Genomic DNA, 20,870 nt, shown 5'->3' with positions numbered 1-20,870 from the left:
TCCGACCAGTATATGTATTGTTTTTATTGGTAACATTTATATATGTGCCCAGAACTCTGAATAGGTTAATTTGAACAAGAGAAAAAGAAAAGAAGAATAAACTGAAGTCAAAACCCAACATGGAACTTATTTTCAGCTACATATGAAATAACCATGCAAGTCTTGATCCAAGTTTGAGACATGGTGGTCCAGAGGTCTTAATGAATCTGATGTAGTACATTAACATGAATAGTATCTGAACTTTATGTTCTAGAAATATCTCCACTAAAATTCCAGGTGAATACAAGAAAAGGTATTCTCTAGCCACAAATGGAGTAATGTTGGTGTGCTCCAGAGGAAGCCTAGACTAGGCTTTTTCTATGTCAAAGGGATAGTCAAGGCTATGCAAGACCTTTGAAGGGCAAATGAAGTAAACAGTGATCTTTGGAGCTTTCAGGACCCCTCTGAGGGACAACAGACAATAAAGGCAAAATGCTCATACTTTTAATGTATAGAAAGCATTTATATAATATTTAGTTATTTCTACTACAACCTGATTTACAATGGACCTGACACATGTTTGAACAATGCTGTAATACTGTGAGCATTTTAAGTACTGGTCCATCTTACATAAAATAATCAATTTTTAAAAATTCTTGGTATAATGATAAGTGAATACTTTGAGGTCTGAGGATCTTAAAGTCAAGTAATGTGAGGTAATAAATAATTCTACCTACTTTGTAGAGGAAAAAGAGTTCCTACAATTTTCATGCAAAGAATTATATTTTTAGGGTATTTCTCTATTTCCCAATTTAATCACTTAATGTCATAAAGTGAGACAAAATCAAGCAATATGAAATATGAAGGGTATGTTACATAGACTTCAGATTGTAATCCAAAAAGTTCTGTGTGTACTTGCCTAGCAAAACTTTGGCATCTTCCACATCAAAATCTCCATCTCCATCAGCATCATATATCCCAAGCTTGCCTAAAACACAAAAAAGAAGGGATAAGGATGAAAGACTTCAGTAAAATGCTTCCAAAGTAATATGTTCAACATGTGTTCATTATATACAGTGGGTTGTAATTATAATATATATTTTAATGATTTAGCCTCTGTCTGCCTAATTCAATTTTAGTCATGTGGAAAACAGCAAAACCATACTGAGTACAACACATTCTCTAAATAGGATTCTTAATGGAGTATAGGTCGATATCTATTTCAATGCATAATTTCTTTAGTCTGTCACACACAACAGCAAGTATATAATTCAATTAGAAATTGTGCACTTTATCTGAATGTATTGAATTCAAAGCTAGCTGTATGACCACGAGCAATCTGAAAGGGTGTAATCAAACAAATTTATGCAATCTAATCACCATTTCTTTTTTTCTCTCTTCATACTGACTGCTATTCTAGACACTTCCCATATATATGTTATCGGACAGTTAAAATTATGGTAGACTGGTTTCAGTATTGGGTTAGTGGAACAGAAGCAGCCCATATCCCACAAAAAGCAGGAAAGAATTCACAGACATTTCACCAATGGCTACACAGGTTTACTGTAGCTAAGAAACTAATCATCATCCAGGGCATATCATCATCACTAGTCATGACCCATGGTATACACAGAGAAGCAAAAGCAACATGTCATAAATGGTAGCTGCCTTAATCAGTAAAATCTAGTAAGGATTTTTAATACATGATCAAAACATGAGAGATCTTGCTTTTCTTTTATTTCAGCCACAATAGCTTTAGCAGCCATATAGATTTAACACTCAGGGGAATGTAGTCTCTTCTAGAAAATAAAGTATTACCTAAAACTATGTCATCTAAAAGAAGATGTTTCCTGGGATCAACAAATCAATTAGTAGGTCATTTAATACTTAATTAGTTTTTGATATATCTCAATTATCATGGCAAAACTGAAGCCTGAATCACAAAGCTATAAGATCATGGGGAGGAGTTGTAAAATTTAGAGGTTCTTACAGCCTATCAGTTTATTCTGAGCATGCCATTGCTTTTCCCTTGAGGAAAGAACGGTTACCAACCACTAACACAGGGGCAAAAATTTATACAAAAATAAAAATAAATGTTAACCACTATTTTCCTGTTCTTCACAAAAAAATAATCCTACAGAAAATTTTAATAAACTAAAATATAGTTTATAAAATAGGACAGTTTGGTGGAAGCAGAATTCCAGGAACAGGTCCAGAATAGACTATAAATAAGCCATCACTACTCTGTTGCAACAATGAAATCTAAATTATTGCTGTTGATTTTCAGATTGAAGTACATAGTTAGAAATTCTGTAACATTCAGCTAGTAAGAAGAACTGAATTTCTCCAAGAATAGGAAGAAAAAAGTTAGAAATAACAAAATGCCGGAGTCTTTTATTTGAATAATGACTGAAGGAAAGAAATTTTTTTAAAAGTTAAAATAAAGAGTAAAACAGAATATGATTAGCATGAAATTTTAATTCCAGGGAGAGTGAAGGAAGTTTGTTTCCCAATAGCCTACCTTGAAGTACCTCTGACAAGTTATAACGGAAGTCCTTTGCTTTGGCTGCATGCATGGTAAAAATACAAAAATCATTATTTGCATCATCATCAGACCCTATCAGGTTTTTAATCAGATGTTTGAACCTTACATACAGGTCAATTATAATATCCTCCTAGATTCACCTGCATCAAAGATCAAGTACAAACTAACAAAGCATCAGCTAGGTGAAGACTGGACAGATTTCTTAGCGCCTAATAAACATGAAGTTTTTAAAAAAAAAACAAAAAAACAAATACTATCAGAACTGTGAATTTTAAACATGATACAAAAAGCACAGTACGCATCCTATCATACCAGGTGTCCACTGACATATTTATCTAGTAAAAATAATACACTTGCAAATATATGTGCAGTAGTTAATTTACAAATTGGTGATGTGCTCCCATCTATCTGAAGGCAAGATTAAATCTTCAGTCTTTCTTCCTGAAATCGGAAAATGCTTCAATTCAATGAATGAAGATACAAGAAGCACATTTTCTGACACACTAAATTATACATATTAAGAAATTAAAGTTCTTACCTAGAACTTCTTCATAATCTACAAGTTCAAACCAAACAACTGCTACTGATGTCCAAACTCCCAGCAGTGCTATTACCATAAACCAGGTGAAAAACGAGCTTCCAGAGAGGCCTTCTTTCTTCCCATTCTTGTTTCCTCCATGCTTTGTCTCTGTTAAATATGTGTAAACATGGAAACTAGGTTACTATTAGAAGGCATAATATTTTATAATAAAAGTATGCATGTTTTTACAAACTGCGCAAGTAACGTATTCTATCATGACAGAATAATGTTTCTGTAGTACCAAGTGCTCAATAACTTTTGTAAGGCTGTTTACACTACAAGCACTACAGTGGCATAGCTGCAGCTATGCCACTATAGCATTACCTAGTGCCACCATAACCCTACATAGCATAGTGTAGACATTTGCTACAGCAACAGAAAGGGTTTTTCCCAATCAATGTAGTAAATCCACCTCCTGGAAAGGCAGTAGCTAGGTCAACGGAAAAATTCATCTGTTGACCTATCCGTTCTCTGGGCTCAGTACCAGGGTTTAAATCGTCTTAACTCCAAGTGAGACAGGTTGACATAAATTTTAGACCAGGTTTAAGTTACTTTCACTACTATTATCTCCTTTATTATTAGTAGTAATTGTAATAGAGAGGGTTTTCATATGCAGGCAAAAAGGGTGTTTTTTAAATGAGTGAAGCTAACTCGATTGAACATCTACCTCCTTAATGCCTGCATATACACAGTTTAACTCCTTTTAGATAGTTTAAATTGGTTGTATTGTTTCCTAGGCCCCCACGAAGGTGACAATATGATCAGATCAAAGGATCTAAGACGTGTTAAATCAGATCTACACTGGTTTAAACGGGATTTTCTATCTAGTTAAGATAAATTGACTGAGCTAACTCATTTAAAAAAACCACACATCATTGTCACTTGTGTAGACAGAGTTCAAATGCTAGAACACATTACGGGTTTTGATCTACAACGCAGCCACCTTGTTGTTCCCTTCTTTACTGCTCAAAAAGGACGAGGCAAATGAATAGCAGCGAGATTAATTGTATCCATTTGCCAAAAGTTTCTAAAGCCTTCATGTTAAAAACAGAGTTAGTATATTATGTACCCAACTCACAGGGCTAAACTATAAAATTACAATCTGGTATGAGCATCCCTTTATTAAGGGCAGAGAAAGAAATGTGACTTAGAGCATCAAAATTTCTCCCGTTTCCCCCTTGCTCTAGGGAAAAGGTTACTTCAAAACATTTTCATACAGCAGTTTACTCCCTGCTGTGTACCTAGCCAACAATTCTTGCTGGCAAGCAATGGCAGATCCAGTGCTATTCCTACTCCCCACCCACTTGCTCACAGAAGTATCAGACAGGTAGTCCCTGCTTTCCAATGTAAATCTTGCAAACCTTCACGATGTTTCTTGGAGATATTAAATTTACATTTAAAGTTACAATGAAAAAAATCCAGCTAGAAATAAGAAAACTCATTTTTTTTTAAATAAAAGTAAAAATACCAAAAAAGATTAACTACATTTTTTAAAAGAACACACACCACGTTATAAACACAAATAAAATGAATAAAAACAGAATACAGTTTTTTCCTGGATTTTCTCACAGGTGAAGGGAGTCTGCCAGTACAATTAATTAGAAGGAAAAGGAACTAGTGATTATTTAGATGTGCAGTGTGCATGCACTTCAAATCCACTAGGGGAAAGTAAAAACTTTACAAAAGGGTATTATAATCCGACAATACAGCAGCAAAGTTATTGTAATGACTCAACTTTTCAAAGGTTGCCAGACAACAGAGTTAACCCAAATAGTTTAGGCCAAATCTTTACTGAATTAAAAAGATACGTTATACATTTTTCAAATGCAAAGAATATTTAAGCATCACTAATGTACTGTGATTAAGATTTGTGTTTAATATCAGTATTTTCATATAAAGTCCAGGTCAAATATTTGTTTGCCATCTTTAATATGATTAATTAGGAAAAGAGAGACCTAAATGCTAAATGATCACAAGTTTAAAACAAAACAAAACAAAAAAACACACACAAAAAGCCACACTAAAAGGTAGTAGCCCTGATAAGGGTAGAGGAAGTAGGGATAGTGGTGGCCTCTTTAGCTGACTTACATGGCAGGGGTGGGAGGGGAGGGAAAGTCAGTGCAGAAGGGCTTCCAGTCCCTGCTTGATGTCAGGATCACAGACATACTAAGCTAACCCTTCACCCTATTTATTGCTTTATATGCAGAGTAAAGACAGTCACAAAAACAGCCGCATCAGCTCAGTTGTTACTGATGCAATATTTATAATGGAGAAAAAAAAATCTATTTAATATTGGTCCTAGAAGCACAGATTTTTGTTTATAAAGTATAGAATTCTGTTTCTTTGACATTCTAACCATAACTTTCCCCCAGTATGGTGTTTCCACTAATCTTTAGAAAGAGACTAGGACAGTTTAACCTCATGCTCGGACACATGAGTATAGTTCAATACACTAGTGATTAGTGGTTAAATTCACAAGGGAAGGTTGCAGGCAACGATAAACAAGGTGTAATATATATATAGCAAATATTACAAATCATATGAAAAAAAAATCCCTGGCTAAGAAGTTACTGAATGTTTAGAGAGAGCATAGATAAATATGCTATTTTATAAGCTAAACCACCACACATCCAACTCTTATTAAACATAGTTGTGATTATGTACTTGTAAGAACAGCTTATATTAAATGGGTGTTTTAAAGAAGTCTGTGACAAAGATCATATGATATAGTAAAGAAAACTATTTGTATTTGCATGAGCAAATATAGCATGATTCTATTTTATACTTCCATTTCTTTTCTATACTCTTTTCTCTCGTGGCATTTTCTTTACCACTGTCTCTCTGGAAAAAGGACTGTGTACCACAGAGCAACAAGACAGGACATCTAAATAATAGCTTTTTAAATTAAATAAGTAACCTAATATTACTGCTGCATACTTCCACTTCTAAAGAACAGTTTTATTCAAGTCTCGCAGAATCAGACCCTACAACACAAATATCATCTGTTACAAGTGTAGCTTCCATTTACAAGCTTTGACTCCCCACCTTTAAGTGCTTTGAACAATTTTACTATGCAGAAATCAAACAAAACAGATCTGCTCTAACTTGCAACCATTTAAAAAAAAAAAGAAAATGTTCAATTCTTCACTATAAGATTCATCCATCATTTACAGAAGCAAACATACATACATAGAGTCAGAGCTAAAAGCTAGCTAACCATTAAGGAATACTAACTCTGGTTTTGAACTCATTCCAGGGAGTTAATTCAACTTTGAAGCCCTTTCTCCGCACATATCAGCTATGTAGAAAATAGGTCAGTTTCCATATCTGGTAAGCCTTTGCTTACCCTGCCATGTGTCTTTATACAGATACCGTAAGTGTCTTGAACTACATAATACTCCTCAATAACAAATGTTAAGCTACTGGTTATGAATAGTTTCTATGAATAAAGAGGTTATGTGGGAACAAATTTGTTCATTTACTTATGGTTCTTAATACGTTCGGAAATGTGCTCTACTTTAAAAAAATAATAAATAAAATAAATAAAGCAAGCAAGCAAGCAAGCAAGCTCAAGTGAAACCTTCACATGTAAAAAAAAGCCTTCTATTTTAATAGGAATACTATGCTAAAAACCTATGTTGAGTATGACTGACCACCTACCATAAAAATCTAGGGAAAAAAAGATCTCTACTTCAGAATTAATTTAAATAGCAAAAATAAAAGCAGTTTGTGATGCAGAGCAAAATAGTAAACTGAATCCAAAACACCCACATACTACAATATGCTCCTTATTCAGCTGAGCACAAAAGACAGACACAGCCAAAGTACAATTATGCATTTTTTCATTTCTGCCAAAGGTTAGAATTATACCTGAATCTTCAGCCATGGCACTAGTGTTCTTTATCCATGGATAAAATAAGTATATTGGAATCCAAAATCAACATCCAAGGTGGAACAAGGAACGAGTTACCCTCAATCTAGTCTTGCAACAGTGGCAAAAAAAAGTTTAATAAAGCTAACTCAGCTAGAACCTGAAACTGGACCTGACTGCCAACTCTTCACTGAAGCTATTTTTAGAGCAATCTTCACAAGCTACAGGCTTTTAAGCTCTCATATGGAAATCCAGAGCTGACGACAATCAAATTTACTCCCTCCTCTTAACAAAGCATTCTGGATAGTTGGTCCTTTCTCCTCCCTTAATCCCTGAACACCAAACATACCAGGCAAATGAAACAGAACAAACTGTGCTGCTGTATTTTTTGTAATAAGTCATGCCTCAATGCCCAAGTTGTAAGGGCATTAAATCCAGCAGCATAAACTAAAACAAAGTCTAGACCCAGAGTTTGTCTGTGTAGCAATTTTCAAGCTAGCCTGCACCCAAGAAACTTGCTTTGTGTTGGCACATACACTTTTTCCTAACATCCCGAGTAAACTGTTTTTTTGAAACTTGTTGCTGTCCACATTAAAGGATAAAACACAGCTAAATAACTACAAATGAAAAAAACATGACTACTAAGAACATCCAGGAATTAGAGAATAAATATGAACTGAGTAACCCAGATAGTCGCTCCTTTCAACTGCACCTCAAGTTCGCCTCTAGCATTCTTAATTTGGGTCACAGCTACCAGCCATTTTGCATTAGCAAAAAGGAAAGAAGATGGACTTCAGTCCCAAAATGACTTCTTAAACTCTGCAGCATAAATACACACAAAGAGGTTCTTTCCTTATTAAATAAGCATTTTCCTACAAAGCCCATGCTGATTTTACCAATAGTAACCACATAATCTCTCTATAAGCATAAAATTTCTAAAATAATGTGGCACAAACAAATATAGGAGCATCCTTCACGTCCTTTTCAGTTCTGAAAACCTACACATGATTGTTACCATTTAAAACTAAACCAATTCAGTGGTGACCAACACCCACAGTGGTTCTCTGATAGAAAAATTGGATAACTGTGACAATGCTACATTCCACATATTTAATCCTCAATACCCTTCATCCTCAAAAGCTCTCTTTAGGTCACAATGTTTTCCCTATGCTGAGAAAACAAGACAAGTAATTTACCAGCAACAGTGGCGATATAGTGGAGCCTATACTATAGGCAGGGATATGAATTTATTTTTTAAAATAATCAGATATGGCAACAGAAAATACAGTATTACTACCTTGCAGAATATAAGCAAACTTGCACTGCTTTTGTTGATTAGAAACCATAATCTCCACAATACAACTTCAAATAATTCACAACACTGGAGAGGAAAATAAGGTATTAATGGATGATACTGCTTATTAAATGATCATAGTAATTCACAAAAAGGCTTTTAAAACATGTAGAGAGAAACCATAACCAACTAATTTTAAAAATAAAACCATCCACCAACTAAAAATTTCTTCAAAGCCCTTTTTTTAAGAAGGCATAACCAAACAAAAATTTTAAAAACTTGGCATCTGCTATGACTTGGCAGTGCTCAGTGAATACTACTTGTGATTCAAGTACAATAGGAAGTGAATTCAAATAATAGGGAAAAGGCACAGAATAGGTGGTGAAGACAGTGGCCACATAATGGGGGCCAGTTAAGGTAATTACTATGTATAGTCTATCACACATGGATACCTGAAAATGCTGTTTTGACAACTATAAAGATACACCATGACTCAGTGTTTCTCAAATGCATCCACGAGGGGCTTTTCTTGACGCCACAGCCTCTTGGACGGTGATTGAGGGGTGCTGGGGGGAAGCAGCGGAGCCAAAAACGCCAAAGGAGCAGGCAGCTAGTGTGAGTTCCCCACCTTCCCAGGAGTGGTGGGGTTCAGGCTTCTGGCTTCATCTCTGGGGCAGCAGGCTCTATCCTACGACTGCGGGGCTTCAGGCTCTGGCCCCGTCCAGCCTCACCACCCCATTGCCTCTGGCTCCTGCTGCTTCCCTACCACTTCCCCATCCAAGGCTTAATTTGTCCTCCAGCTTACCAGAGCTGAATAAGTCTGTTATGTTAATATCACTTTTCACGTTCGTTAATATAGCTTTTCACTGCCTCCTAGCTAGCAAGACTGCTGCTGTGAAAAGTTATATTAACATACAAATATCACTTAATAGAAACAAGACTTACTAGCTAGCAAGTCACTAAAAAAAAGCAAGCAAAAAAAGAAAGAAAAAAAACCCGCAAAAGATAAGAACATGCAATGCACTGCATTTGTGTTTCCATTCTGTTTAGGTCCAGTAAACAATACAGACACCTGTATGTTATTTTTATTATTGAGTCTGCAAAAAACCCTACATAAATAAATTACACTGATTTGGATCTGTATATGTGCATATTTATTTGTTTTTCCTAAAGTTAATGAAGTATTTTAGGAAAAACTGTCAGAGTGGCCACCAGCAAGAGTTGGGGGTCGCACTCTGAAGCCACTAATTTTTTTGTTGCGAGAACCCCTGCACTATGTGGTTTTGTACAACGCTTTCAGTCTGCTATCATACAAGGTTAAAAGGGTTCAGAGAAGGTGGACATATAGAACCTAGTTAGATTAGGTAACAGTGGTATGCAAGAAAGGGTAACTAAAGAAAACTCACTCTTCTCTGATTTGACTTTAAAGTAGATTTTCCATTAAAGTCTTTTCTATGAAAAATGATAGTTAGCAGATGGGAGCGAAATTTCAGAGATTTATGGTCTCCAATACTCAGTAAGTTACCAAAGCAACAGACAACTTTTACACAGACTTCATCTACCTAGCCTTCATAATTGAACACTTTGGTAGACCAATAGCTTATTTGTGGACTCTTGCCGCCAATAAATAAATAAATAAATACAAATCTCTCTGCATCCTATTCTTTCCAACTTTTCTTTTTTCAACTTTTTCTGTCACATGTCTGAATCTTCCATCCTGATCTGCTGGATTATTGTTTTGCAACAATATATTAATTTTACAGCTATTTTCTGTATATACACAAGAAAATGATGTCCCTTAGTCATACATTAGCCATTCTTAGCTAGAATACTTCCTTGCCAGTGTAAAGCTGTGATAATCTTGGGAGTGTTCTATCACTATCAATATCTATTAATTATAACTGGGTAGGTTATTTAAAAAAAACCCGTCTTACTCCTATACTTACTACTGAAGGTAGTATTTCCATCAAAACATTAAGATGCCTACTGCAGTGTTCCCTCCCCCCCAAAAGTAGAACTTGTGTTGCAGATTTTAAATTTCAAATGAATACATCTAAATATTCTTAAACCTGTTCCTTCCTTGTTCTGACTTGTCTTCGTTCCACCTTGTTGTTAATATTGTGTTGAACACATGATCAGCATTAATCTTTTTAGTGAAGACTGAAGTAAAATAGGCATTAAACATCTCAGCCTTCTTGATATTATTAATTATTAGCTCTCCTTCCTTGCTCAGTAATGGACCTACAATTTGTGTTTTTCCCTTGCTTCTAATTTATGTAAAGAACTTCTTACTGTCCCTTTCTAGGTGCAACTCATTTTGTGCCTTAGCCTTTCTGATTTTTCTCCTTACATGCTTGTGCTATTTCTTTGTACTCCTCCTCAGCAATCTGTCCATATTTCCACTTTTTGTAGGATTCCATACGATTTTCAGGTTCCTAATGAGCTCCTGATGTGGCCATATTGGCCCCTTACTATTCTTCAAATTCAGACAGTTTGATATTGTGCCTTTAATACTCTCTCAGAAGATGCCAGCGCTCAACTCCTTTTTTCTCTTCGGTTTTCTTCCCTGAACTGATAGTCTCTGAAAAAAGAAAAGGAGTACTTGTGGCACCTTAGAGACTAACAAATTTGAGCATAAGCTTTCGTGAGCTACAGCTCACTTCATCGGATGCATTCAGTGGAAAATACAGTGGGGAGATTTATATACATAGAAAACATGAAACAATGGGTGTTACCATACACACTGTATCAAGAGTGATCAGGTAAGGTGAGCTATTACCAGCAGGAGAGCTGGGGGGGGGGGGGACCTATTGTAGTGATAATCAAGGTGGGCCATTTCCAGCAGTTGATAAGAACATCTGAGGAACAGTGGGGGGGGGGGGAGAGAATAAACATGGGGAAAGTTTTCCTTTGGGTAATGACCCATCCACTCCCAGTCTCTATTCAAGCCTAAGTTAATTGTATCCAGTTTGCAAATTAATTCCAATTCAGCAGTCTCTCGCTGGAGTCTGTTTTTGAAGTTTTTTTGTTGAAGAATTGCCACTTTTAGGTCTGTAATAGAGTGACCAAAGAGATTGAAGTGTTCTCCGAGTGGTTTTTGAATGTTATAATTCTTGACGTCTCATTTGTGTCCATTTATTCTTTTACGTAGAGACTGTAGCGTTTGACCAATGTACATGGCAGAGGGGCATTGCTGGCACATGATGGCATATATCACATTGGTAGATATGCAGGTGAAGGAGCCTCTGATAGTGTGGCTACTGTGATTAGGCCCTATGATGGTGTCCCCGAATAGATATGTGGACACAGTTGGCAATGGGCTTTGTTGCAAGGATAGGTTCCTGGGTGAGTGGTTCTGTTATGTGGTTGCTGGTGAGTATTTGCTTCAGGTTGGGGGCTGTCTGTAAGCAAGGACTAACCCAAGATCTGAGAGAGTGATGAGTCGTCCTTCAGGATAGGTTGTAGATCCTTGATGATGCATTAGAGAGGTTTTAGTTGGGGGCTGAAGGTGACTACTAGTGGCATTCTGTTATTTTCTTTGTTGGGCATGTCCTGTAGTACGTGACTTCTGGGTACTCTTCTGGCTCTGTCAATCTGTTTCTTCACTTCAGCAGGTGGGTATTGTAGTTGTAAGAATGCTTGATAGAGTTCTTGTAGGTGTTTGTCTCTGTCTGAGGGGTTGGAGCAAATGCGTTGTATCGTAGAGCTTGGCTGTAGACAATGGATTGTATGGTGTGGTCTGGATGAAAGCTGGAGGCATGTAGGTAGGAATAGCGGTCAGTAGGTTTCCGGTATAGGGTGGTGTTTATGTGACCATCGCTTATTAGCACCATAGTGTCCAGGAAGTGGATCTCTTGTGTGGACTGGTCCAGGCTGAGGTTGATGGTGGGATGGAAATTGTTGAAATCATGGTGCAATTCCTCAAGGGCTTCTTTTCCATGGGTCCAGATGATGAAGACGTCATCAAACGTAGCGCAAGTAGAGTAGGGGCATTAGGGGACGAGAGCTGAGGAAGCGTTGTTCTAAGTCAGCTATAAAAATGTTGGCATGCTGTGGGGCCATGCATGTACTGCTGATTTGAAGGTATACATTGTCCCCAAATGTGAAATAGTTATGGGTGAGGACAAAGTCAAAGTTCAGCCACCAGGTTTGCCGTGACATTATCGGGGATACTGTTCTTGATGGCTTGTAGTCCATCTTTGTGTGGAATGTTGGTGTAGAGGGCTTCTACATCCATAGTGGCCAGGATGGTGTTTTCAGGAAGATCACCGATGGACTGTAGTTTCCTCAGGAAATCAATGGTGTCTCAAAGACAGCTGGGAGTGCTGGTAGCTTAGGGTCTGAGGAGGGAGTCTACATAGCTGGTAGCTTAGGGTCTGAGGAGGGAGTCTACATTATCTACACCCTGACAACGGGATGTCAATGCCTGAGATGATGGGGCATCCAGGATTTCCAGGTTTATGGATCTTGGGTAGCAGATAGAATACCCCAGGTCGGGGTTCCAGGGGTGTGTCTGTGCAGATATGTTCTTGTGCTTTTTCAGGGAATTTCTTGAGCAAATGGTGTAGTTTCTTTTGGTAACCCTCAGTGGGATCAGAGGGTAATGGCTTGTAAAAAGTGGTGTTGGAGAGCTGCCTAGCAGCCTCTTGTTCATATTCCGACCTATTCATGATGACAGCACCTCCTTTGTCAGCCTTTTCAATTATGGCGTCAGAGTTGTTTCTGAGGCTGTGGATGGCATTGTGTTTATGGGGCAAGTGATGCTGCTTTTCCACAATTTCAGCCCGTGCATGTCGACGAAAGCACTCTATGTAGAAATCCAGTCTGTTGTTTCGACCTTCAAGAGGAGTCCACCCAGAATCCTTCTTTTTGTAGTCTTGGTAGGAAGGTCTCTGTGGGTTAGTATGTTGTTCAGAGGTGTGTTGGAAATATTCTTTGAGTTGGAGACGTCGAAAATAGGATTCTAGGTCACCACAGAACTGTATCATGTTTGTAGGGGTGGAGGGGCAGAAGGAGAGGCCCTGAGATAGGACAGATTCTTCTGCTGGGCTAAGAGTATAGTTGGATAGATTAACAATATTGGAGTATTGGTTGATCATAGGTTGACTATGAGCTGCCAATGTGATATGGCTGTGAAAAAAGCTAATGTCGTCTTGGGATGCATCAGGAGAGGTATTTCCAGTAGGGATAAGGAGGTTTTAGTACCGTTATATAAGGCACTGGTGAGACCTCACCTGGAATACTGTGTGCAGTTCTGGTCTCCCATGTTTAAGAAGGATGAATTCAAACTGGAACAGGTACAGAGAAGGGCTACTAGGATGATCCGAGGAATGGAAAACTTGTCTTATGAAAGGAGACTCAGGGAGCTTGGCTTGTTTAGCCTAACTAAAAGAAGGTTGAGGGGAGATATGATTGCTCTCTATAAATATATCAGAGGGATAAATACCAGAGAGGGAGAGGAATTATTTAAACTTCATACCAATGTGGACACAAGAACAAATGGATATAAACTGGCCACTAGGAAATTTAGATTAGAAATTAGACGAAGGTTTCTAACCATCAGAGGAGTGAAGTTTTGGAATAGCCTTCCGAGGGAAGTAGTGGGGGCAAAAGATCTATCTTGCTTTAAGATTAAACTCGATAAGTTTATGGAGGAGATGGTATGATGGGATAACATGGTTTTGGTAATTAAATATTCATGGTAAATAGGCCCAATGGCCTGTGATGGGTTTTTAGATGGGGTAAGATCCAAGTTACCCGGGAAAGAATTTTCTGTAGTATCTGGCTGATGAATCTTGCCCATATGCTCAGGGTTTAGCTGATCGCCATATTTGGGGTCGGGAAGGAATTTTCCTCCAGGGCAGATTGGAAGGCCCTGGAGGTTTTTCGCCTTCCTCTGTAGCATGGGGCACGGGTCACTTGCTGGAGGATTCTCTGCTCCTTGAGGTCTTCAAACTACAATTTGAGGACTTCAATAGCACAGATATAGGTGTGAGGTCTTTTTTAGGAGTGGTGGGTGAAATTCTGTGGCCTGCATTGTGCAGGAGGTCAGACTAGATGATCATAATGGTCCCTTCTGACCTAAATATCTATGAATCTATGAATATTGCTGGGTGGGTTAAGGGAGCCACTGTTGTGGCCCCTTGTGGCATGTAGTAGTTTAGATAGTTTAGTGTCCTTTTTCTTTTGTAGAGAAGCAAAGTACGTCTTGTAAATGGCTTGTCTAGTTTTTGTAAAGTCCAGCCACGAGGAAGTTTGTGTGGAAGGTTGGTTTTCTGGTCACCAGAGCCATGAAGATTTTAAAACTAGTAGATCTCATGCTCTCACACCTAGTTTTTACTTATTCTTTAGAAGAAGGCATAGAAGAAGGCAAAAATACCCTTACTGTTTTTTCCAATTACCTATCAGTTTCTTAACTCTAAATGAACTTGTCAGCGAACTGAACTCATTGAATAAAAACTGAAATAAAGAAAACATTCCCTCCGCAGCTGGAGGAGAGGCTGGTGCTGTCAAAAGCTGGTTTAGCACTTCAAATTCTAGTCCCCGGAGCGTACACAGCAACTTCCATTAGTTCAGTGGTTTGACTTTCTTTAAAAATTTCAGCCAGTGTACTACTTATTTGTTTAAAAATTTAATTTAAATTATTTTAATAGATCATTGAGAGTTTAAACAAATATAGGCTGTCAATTTCAAATTTAATTTAAATAGGTTTCAGAGTAACAGCCATGTTAGTCTGTATTTGCAAAAAGAAAAGGAGTACTTGTGGCACCTTAGAGACTAACCCATTTATTTGCGCATACGCTTTCGTGAGCTACAGCTCACTTCATTGGATGAAGTGAGCTGTAGCTCACGAAAGCTTATGCTCATATAAACTGGTGAGTCTCTAAGGTGCCACAAGTACTCCTTTTCTTAAATAGTTTTTTTTAAAATATGCATTTAATTTAAATTTTTAAAAAATCTGATTTTTTTTTAAGTTTACTTTTATCCACCCTAATTGCTTCATTATTAATGGTGGACCTTAACAGTGTTTTATCAATCAAATTTTCAAAAAGTGTGCACACTCATACACACAGTAGGCACACTTAAATTGCTTTTCAAGTGGGGAGATATTCACAGACCAAAGCAGTTAAATCTTAAAGCATCACTTAAAGTTGTAAATACATAAGGGAGAAAAATATTAAATGGGTAGATCTTTAGTATCAGCAAGACAGGAAATTCAAAGTCAAGTTGACATTCTACAAAAAATAAGTATGACAATGCAGAATTAAGTTTATTTGAGCTATATTAATCGTCTCTTACCCCAAAGTACAAGTCCGCTTCATAACAGAAGCAGATCTAAGATACTATTTAAACTACTTTGAATAGGATAACAAAAATGTAAGTGTGTGTATATACACATACAAGCTCTCCATGGTAGAACATTAAGGTTATAAGCTGCCTATCATGTTTCTAAAAGAGGTAGTTTGACACTCATGGTTAGTATTTTTCTAATAGAAGAAACAGCTACTTAATATAACTGGTTCTTCAAGATGCGATGATGCTGTGTATTCCACTTAGGTGTGTGCACACCCAGCGCACCAGAGCCAGAAATATTGCTTAACAGTACCCATAAAGGGGTGGCACACGTGCCTCCTACCTGTACTCCCTTCCCTGGCTACATGAGGCGGTGTTGCCCCCAAGCCCCACAGATGCAGCTGTGATTCTGAATTAGTAGGTCAGGATGGAGAGGCAGCAGTATAGGAGGCTGAATAGACAGCAAGAGAAGATCGGAGAACCACCATCTCAGCTAGGCTGGGTCAATAAGAATGAGCCAGCCTTGAGCTTGAGTATGACCTGGATTAGGGGAAAGGATTTCAGAAGAACCACCTGAGATAGAAAACCTTGGACAGGGAGCCTGGAGTGAGGCCCTCTCGAGAGCAGAACAGATGACATTTCTTCTTGTCCCAGAGGACACTTGTCTTCAAGGGCCATCTGTGACTTAGGGAAAAATACCTGGTGAGATGGTCCACGAGATTATTCTGAATCCCAGGTAAGTGAATGGCTATCGGAGTAATGTTCTCCTCTAGGCAGAGCAACCTGGAGCACACTCCCCTGTTCACATAATACATCACAGTGGTATTCTCAGTGAGTATGTGAACCACCGAGTCTCTGACACAGTGCCGAAAAAAGTGTGACATGCACTGTATATGGCCCACAGTTCCAGGAAGTTGATATGTAGTGAGGCCTCCTGCTCGAACCCCTGTCCCTGTACTTTCAGCGACCCCAGGTACCCCCCCCCCCCATCCATCAGGGAGAGTCATTAACAATCAGCTTGGCTGGCAAGAGCCAGACAATCAAAACCTTGGTAAACTTTCTCTGGATGCATCCACCACTGCAAGGAGTCCAGGACGAGCGGATAGAGACGAACCAGCCTGTCTAGAGGATGGACAGTAGACTGTCCTAAGCCATATTTGAAGAGGGCGAAGGCACAACCTTGTAAACTGGACCACCTGTGTGCAAACAGACATGTGGTCCAAGAACCTCAGACATGTCTGAACTGTTGTGGAAGGTTGAAGGCTGCAGAGACAAAGATGGTGAATGGTTTGAAAATGGTCAGTCAGCAGAAATGCTCTTGATGTCATGGAATCTAATAGGGATGTAAATACCATTTAAAAAGTTAACCGTTTAAACTATTAAAAAAATATTTCATTGAAACAGTTAACCAATTAAAGGGCCAGCTGGCCGGTAAAGGGCCGATGCGGGGGTTACTGTTAAGGCAGGTGTCATAACCATAAGGGTAGCCTAAAATTCCTCCTTACCTGTAAAGGGTTAAGAAGCTCAAATAATCTGGTTGGCACCTGACCAAAGGAACCAATAGGGACAAAAAGATACTTTCAATTCGGGGGTGGAGGGGGCGGGAGAGAAAAGAGGGTTTGCTTTGGGTTCTTCGTTTCTGTGGCCGCTCTCTCTTGGGACTGAGAGGGGCCAGACAGAAATCCATCTTCTCCAACCCATCCTAATCCAAGTCTCCAATATTACAACCAGTATAGGTAAGCCAGACAAAGCAGATCAGTTTATTTTTTGTTTTTCTTGTGAATTTTCCCTGTGCTAAGAGGGAGGTTTATTCCTGTTTTCTGTAACTTTAAGGTTTTGCCCAGAGGGGAATCCTCTGTGTTTTGACTCTGAATACCCTGTAAAAGTATTTCCATCCTGATTTTACAGAGATGATTTTTACCTTTCTTCTTTTTTTAAATAAAATCTTTCTTTTAAGAACCTGACTGATTTTTCCATTGTTCCAAGACCCAGAGGTTTGGATCTTTGAACGTTTTGTAACCAATTGGTTAGCATATTATTCTCTAGCCTCCCCAGGAAATGGGGTGTAAGGGCTTGGAGGGATTGCTGGGGGAAGAGGAACTCCAAGTGGTCCTTTTCCCTGGTTCTTTGTTAAATCACTTGGTGGTGACAGCATACCTCAGTCCAAGGACAAGTAGAGATTTGTGCCTTGGGGAAGTTTTTAACCTAAGGGGGTAGAAATAAGTTTAGGGGGTCTTCCATGCAGGTCCCCACGTCTGTACTCTAGAGTTCAGAGTGGGGAGGGAACCCTGACAGCAGGTTAACTGGTAAGACTAATGCTTACTGGTTAACATTTTCCATCCCTAAAAATTTAACACAGTGCCCCAGTGAATTCAATATTTTGAGTGGGAGCCAACATTGACTTTCCACTGTTTAGGATGAGACACAGATGGGTCGAAGAAGTTCAGTGTGGTGCCATCATGAGCAAGAACTTCCCCTCTGCATCTGCCCCTCGGTAACCAAACATCCAGATCTAGGAAGATGTGAAATCTCCTCTTTGTGAGATACACCGTAACAATCACCATGCATTTAGTAAAAACTCTTGGGGTGTTCCACCACAAGAAACTCAAGGAACTTTCTCTGGCTAGGCAAAAATCGCCATATGAAAGTAGGGGTCCAGAGCAGCAAACCCATCATTTTGAGACAATGCAGGGAGGACATCAATGGAGTGACCATTCAGAACCTCCTGTGCCTGATAGATTTGTTGAGGCTAAAAGGTTGAGGATGGGTCTTATGCCTCTCTTGGATTTGGATACTGGAAGTACCTTCCCCACCACTCCCAAAGCCAGAAGAAAACAGACCTGCTTGAGGAGCAATATCTCATGAGAGGGGTCCCTAAAGAGAGACGAGGAAGAAAGATGGGGAGGAGGTGTGAAGAGGAAACTGATAGCATAACTGATAAAACAGTGCTTTGAATCCAGCTATTGGTGGTGACAGAGCCCAAAGGATTGTGAAAGCAGGCTAGCCTTTCCCCAAAGGGCATAGATGAGGTGAGAGGAGCAACAAACTACAACAGTGCTCTGGACCAAGGAGTCAAAATGGGTGCTTGGACTGTCTGAACCTCAAGCCCAACTGCTTTCTTCTGTGGGATCTCTCTCTCTTTCTGGGGTAGTCGCATTGCCTCAGGGGAGGGAAAGGCAGTCCAAGCATGCACTGATGATGATACTGCTGCCACCGCCGTTGAACATCATAGTGGTACCAGAGCATACACTCCCAAGGACCACATGATAGCCCTTGAAGGAGAGCAGAGTCTCATAAGTTTAATTTGAGAGCTGTTTTTGGCTGTCAAAGGGCAAATCCTCAATGGCTTGCTGGACAGTGGGAGCAATGCCTGAATTCCAGACAGGAAGCCCCAGTCATGGAAACTGCAGAGGCCACGATGTCTAGTGTGGACTGCAAGGATGTCTTAGCTACCAAGCAACCCTCAGTGACAAATACCCAAAACCCCTCTTGTAAAGCTTTGGGCAGCTGGTCTGCAAAATCTGCCCCAGCTATCCAGTTGAAGTCTTACTTGGACAGCAAGGCTTCCTGGTTAGCAATTCACATCTGTAAGGAAGAGCTGTAAATCTTCCTACCCATGAGGTCCAATCATTCAGAGTTCCTATCCTTGGGGGTGGACATGAACCTGGCTTCTCCCTCATCAGTACCAGGCATCCGTTGAGTCCAGAAGCTGGAACAAGAGTCGGTGGTTCAGGGTTTCTAACCTCCCTACTTGGTACCAAGGAAGGGTTAAAGGTACCCACAACATCCTGCATGCCAGCATCAACTCCATGCCAGTCCACGCTTTTCTGGGGAGGCAGAAAAATCACTCCAAGACCAAGAGGAGTCTTAATTGGGTCTTCTGGGACCTTTTCCTCAGCACAGTTGATGGAAAACAGATCCTGTTTCTTCAGAGAGGGACCTGCTCTAGAATGTGAAGCAGCAGCACCCTCAGAGTCCCAGGGTAATCTCCAATCCAGCAAGGGCTTTGGTACTGAAGAAGGCCGCATGGTCTATCCAAACAGTTGCTGCTTCAGATAAAGGTCCCGAGGCCACATGAGTCTATTTCTTAAGTGATATGCAGATCACACAAAACTCCTTCACATGGCCCTCGCCAAAACAGAGCAAGCACTGCACGTGGGGTTTGCTCCCCCAAACGAAGGACAATGTTTAAACCCTGGTGAAGGCATCACCAAGGAAAATTACTACAATTGACACTACACTAACACGGAGGGTAGTGCTAACTATACACAATGGGGCGGGGGGGGGGGAGGAAAGGAACTAGTTGTGAGGTTTAGACCACAGAACTCCAACTCTAGCCACGAGCAGTAAAAAGGAACTGAGGGTGTTGGGGCGGTGCTGCCTGATTGAGCCGGGGGGGAATGTGGCCATGAGATGCAAGTGACACCCCTCTACTTACAGGCAAATTTCTCCAGCTCCAGTGCACTGGGCATGCACATTCCTAAGTGGAATACACATTTGTATCTACTCAAAGTAGTAGTCATGATGTGTATCTAGCTGTATGTAGGGCTGGGGAACCTGGAATTCCCCTTCAGCAGGAAATTCTGGAAGAAAAAAAAAATTTCTTTCTGCATCAGAACAAAATCGCAAAATCTTCCAATGGAATGGGAATTAAGATTTTAAAAAAAAAGATACATACATCAAAATGAGGTTGAAGAGGATCACTGAGCTGGCTGAAGACTCTGAAGCCCTGCAACTTGGAGAGTGGAACAAAGCCCTGACTGCTATGGCTCCAACAGGTCTCCAGGCTTTCAGATCTGTGGCAGCCCTCCAGAGAGGGCTGCCAGAAAACCTGCCTGGTTTCTATCAGATGAGGTGACAAAACTGACACATTCCTGTAGACATTTTTCTACTAGCTCTAGTGATGTGGCTTCAGTCCCACGCTGGGGAAATGATTAAGATACCATGGGAATGGGTGTGAATATAAGCACAGACTAAATATAAAAAGAGATACTGTAAGGTGTTCCTCATGTGAATGTAGAGGGTGTGCTGGGCACCTTAAATGGCAATTTCTAGTTAGAATCATAGAATATCAGGGTTGGAAGGGACCCCTGAAGGTCATCTAGTCCAACCCCCTGCTCGAAGCAGGACCAATTCCCAGTTAAATCATCCCAGCCAGGGCTTTGTCAAGCCTGACCTTAAAAACCTCTAAGGAAGGAGATTCTACCACCTCCCTAGGTAACGCATTCCAGTGTTTCACCACCCTCTTAGTGAAAAAGTTTTTCCTAATATCCAATCTACTCCTCCCCCACTGCAACTTGAGACCATT

At 39.6% G+C, this 20,870-nt stretch overlaps 1 protein-coding gene across 13 annotated transcripts in view; it reads right to left on the bottom strand.

Annotated features, from left to right (window-relative positions):
* The window catches only part of ASPH (aspartate beta-hydroxylase), a 207,705-nt gene that overhangs the window by 164,158 nt on the left and 22,677 nt on the right, over nucleotides 1-20,870 (bottom strand). For 10 of the 13 annotated variants that reach the window (XM_073331031.1, XM_073331032.1, XM_073331035.1 and 7 more), the window contains 3 exons: nucleotides 3,063-3,212; nucleotides 2,501-2,545; nucleotides 899-967 (listed from right to left, as the gene is read on the bottom strand). In XM_073331031.1, the coding sequence (XP_073187132.1) occupies nucleotides 899-967; nucleotides 2,501-2,545; nucleotides 3,063-3,212 (264 nt within the window). Of the gene's footprint in view, nucleotides 1-898; nucleotides 968-2,500; nucleotides 2,546-3,062; nucleotides 3,213-6,974; nucleotides 8,188-20,870 lie in introns of those variants that run through there. The other 3 variants (XM_073331037.1, XM_073331042.1, XM_073331034.1) reach the window with 3 other exon arrangements.

The sequence above is a fragment of the Lepidochelys kempii genome, chromosome 2, assembly GCF_965140265.1.
Source record: "Lepidochelys kempii isolate rLepKem1 chromosome 2, rLepKem1.hap2, whole genome shotgun sequence".
Classification (NCBI taxonomy): domain Eukaryota; kingdom Metazoa; phylum Chordata; order Testudines; family Cheloniidae; genus Lepidochelys; species Lepidochelys kempii.
This window is presented reverse-complemented; position numbering and strand designations above follow the sequence as displayed.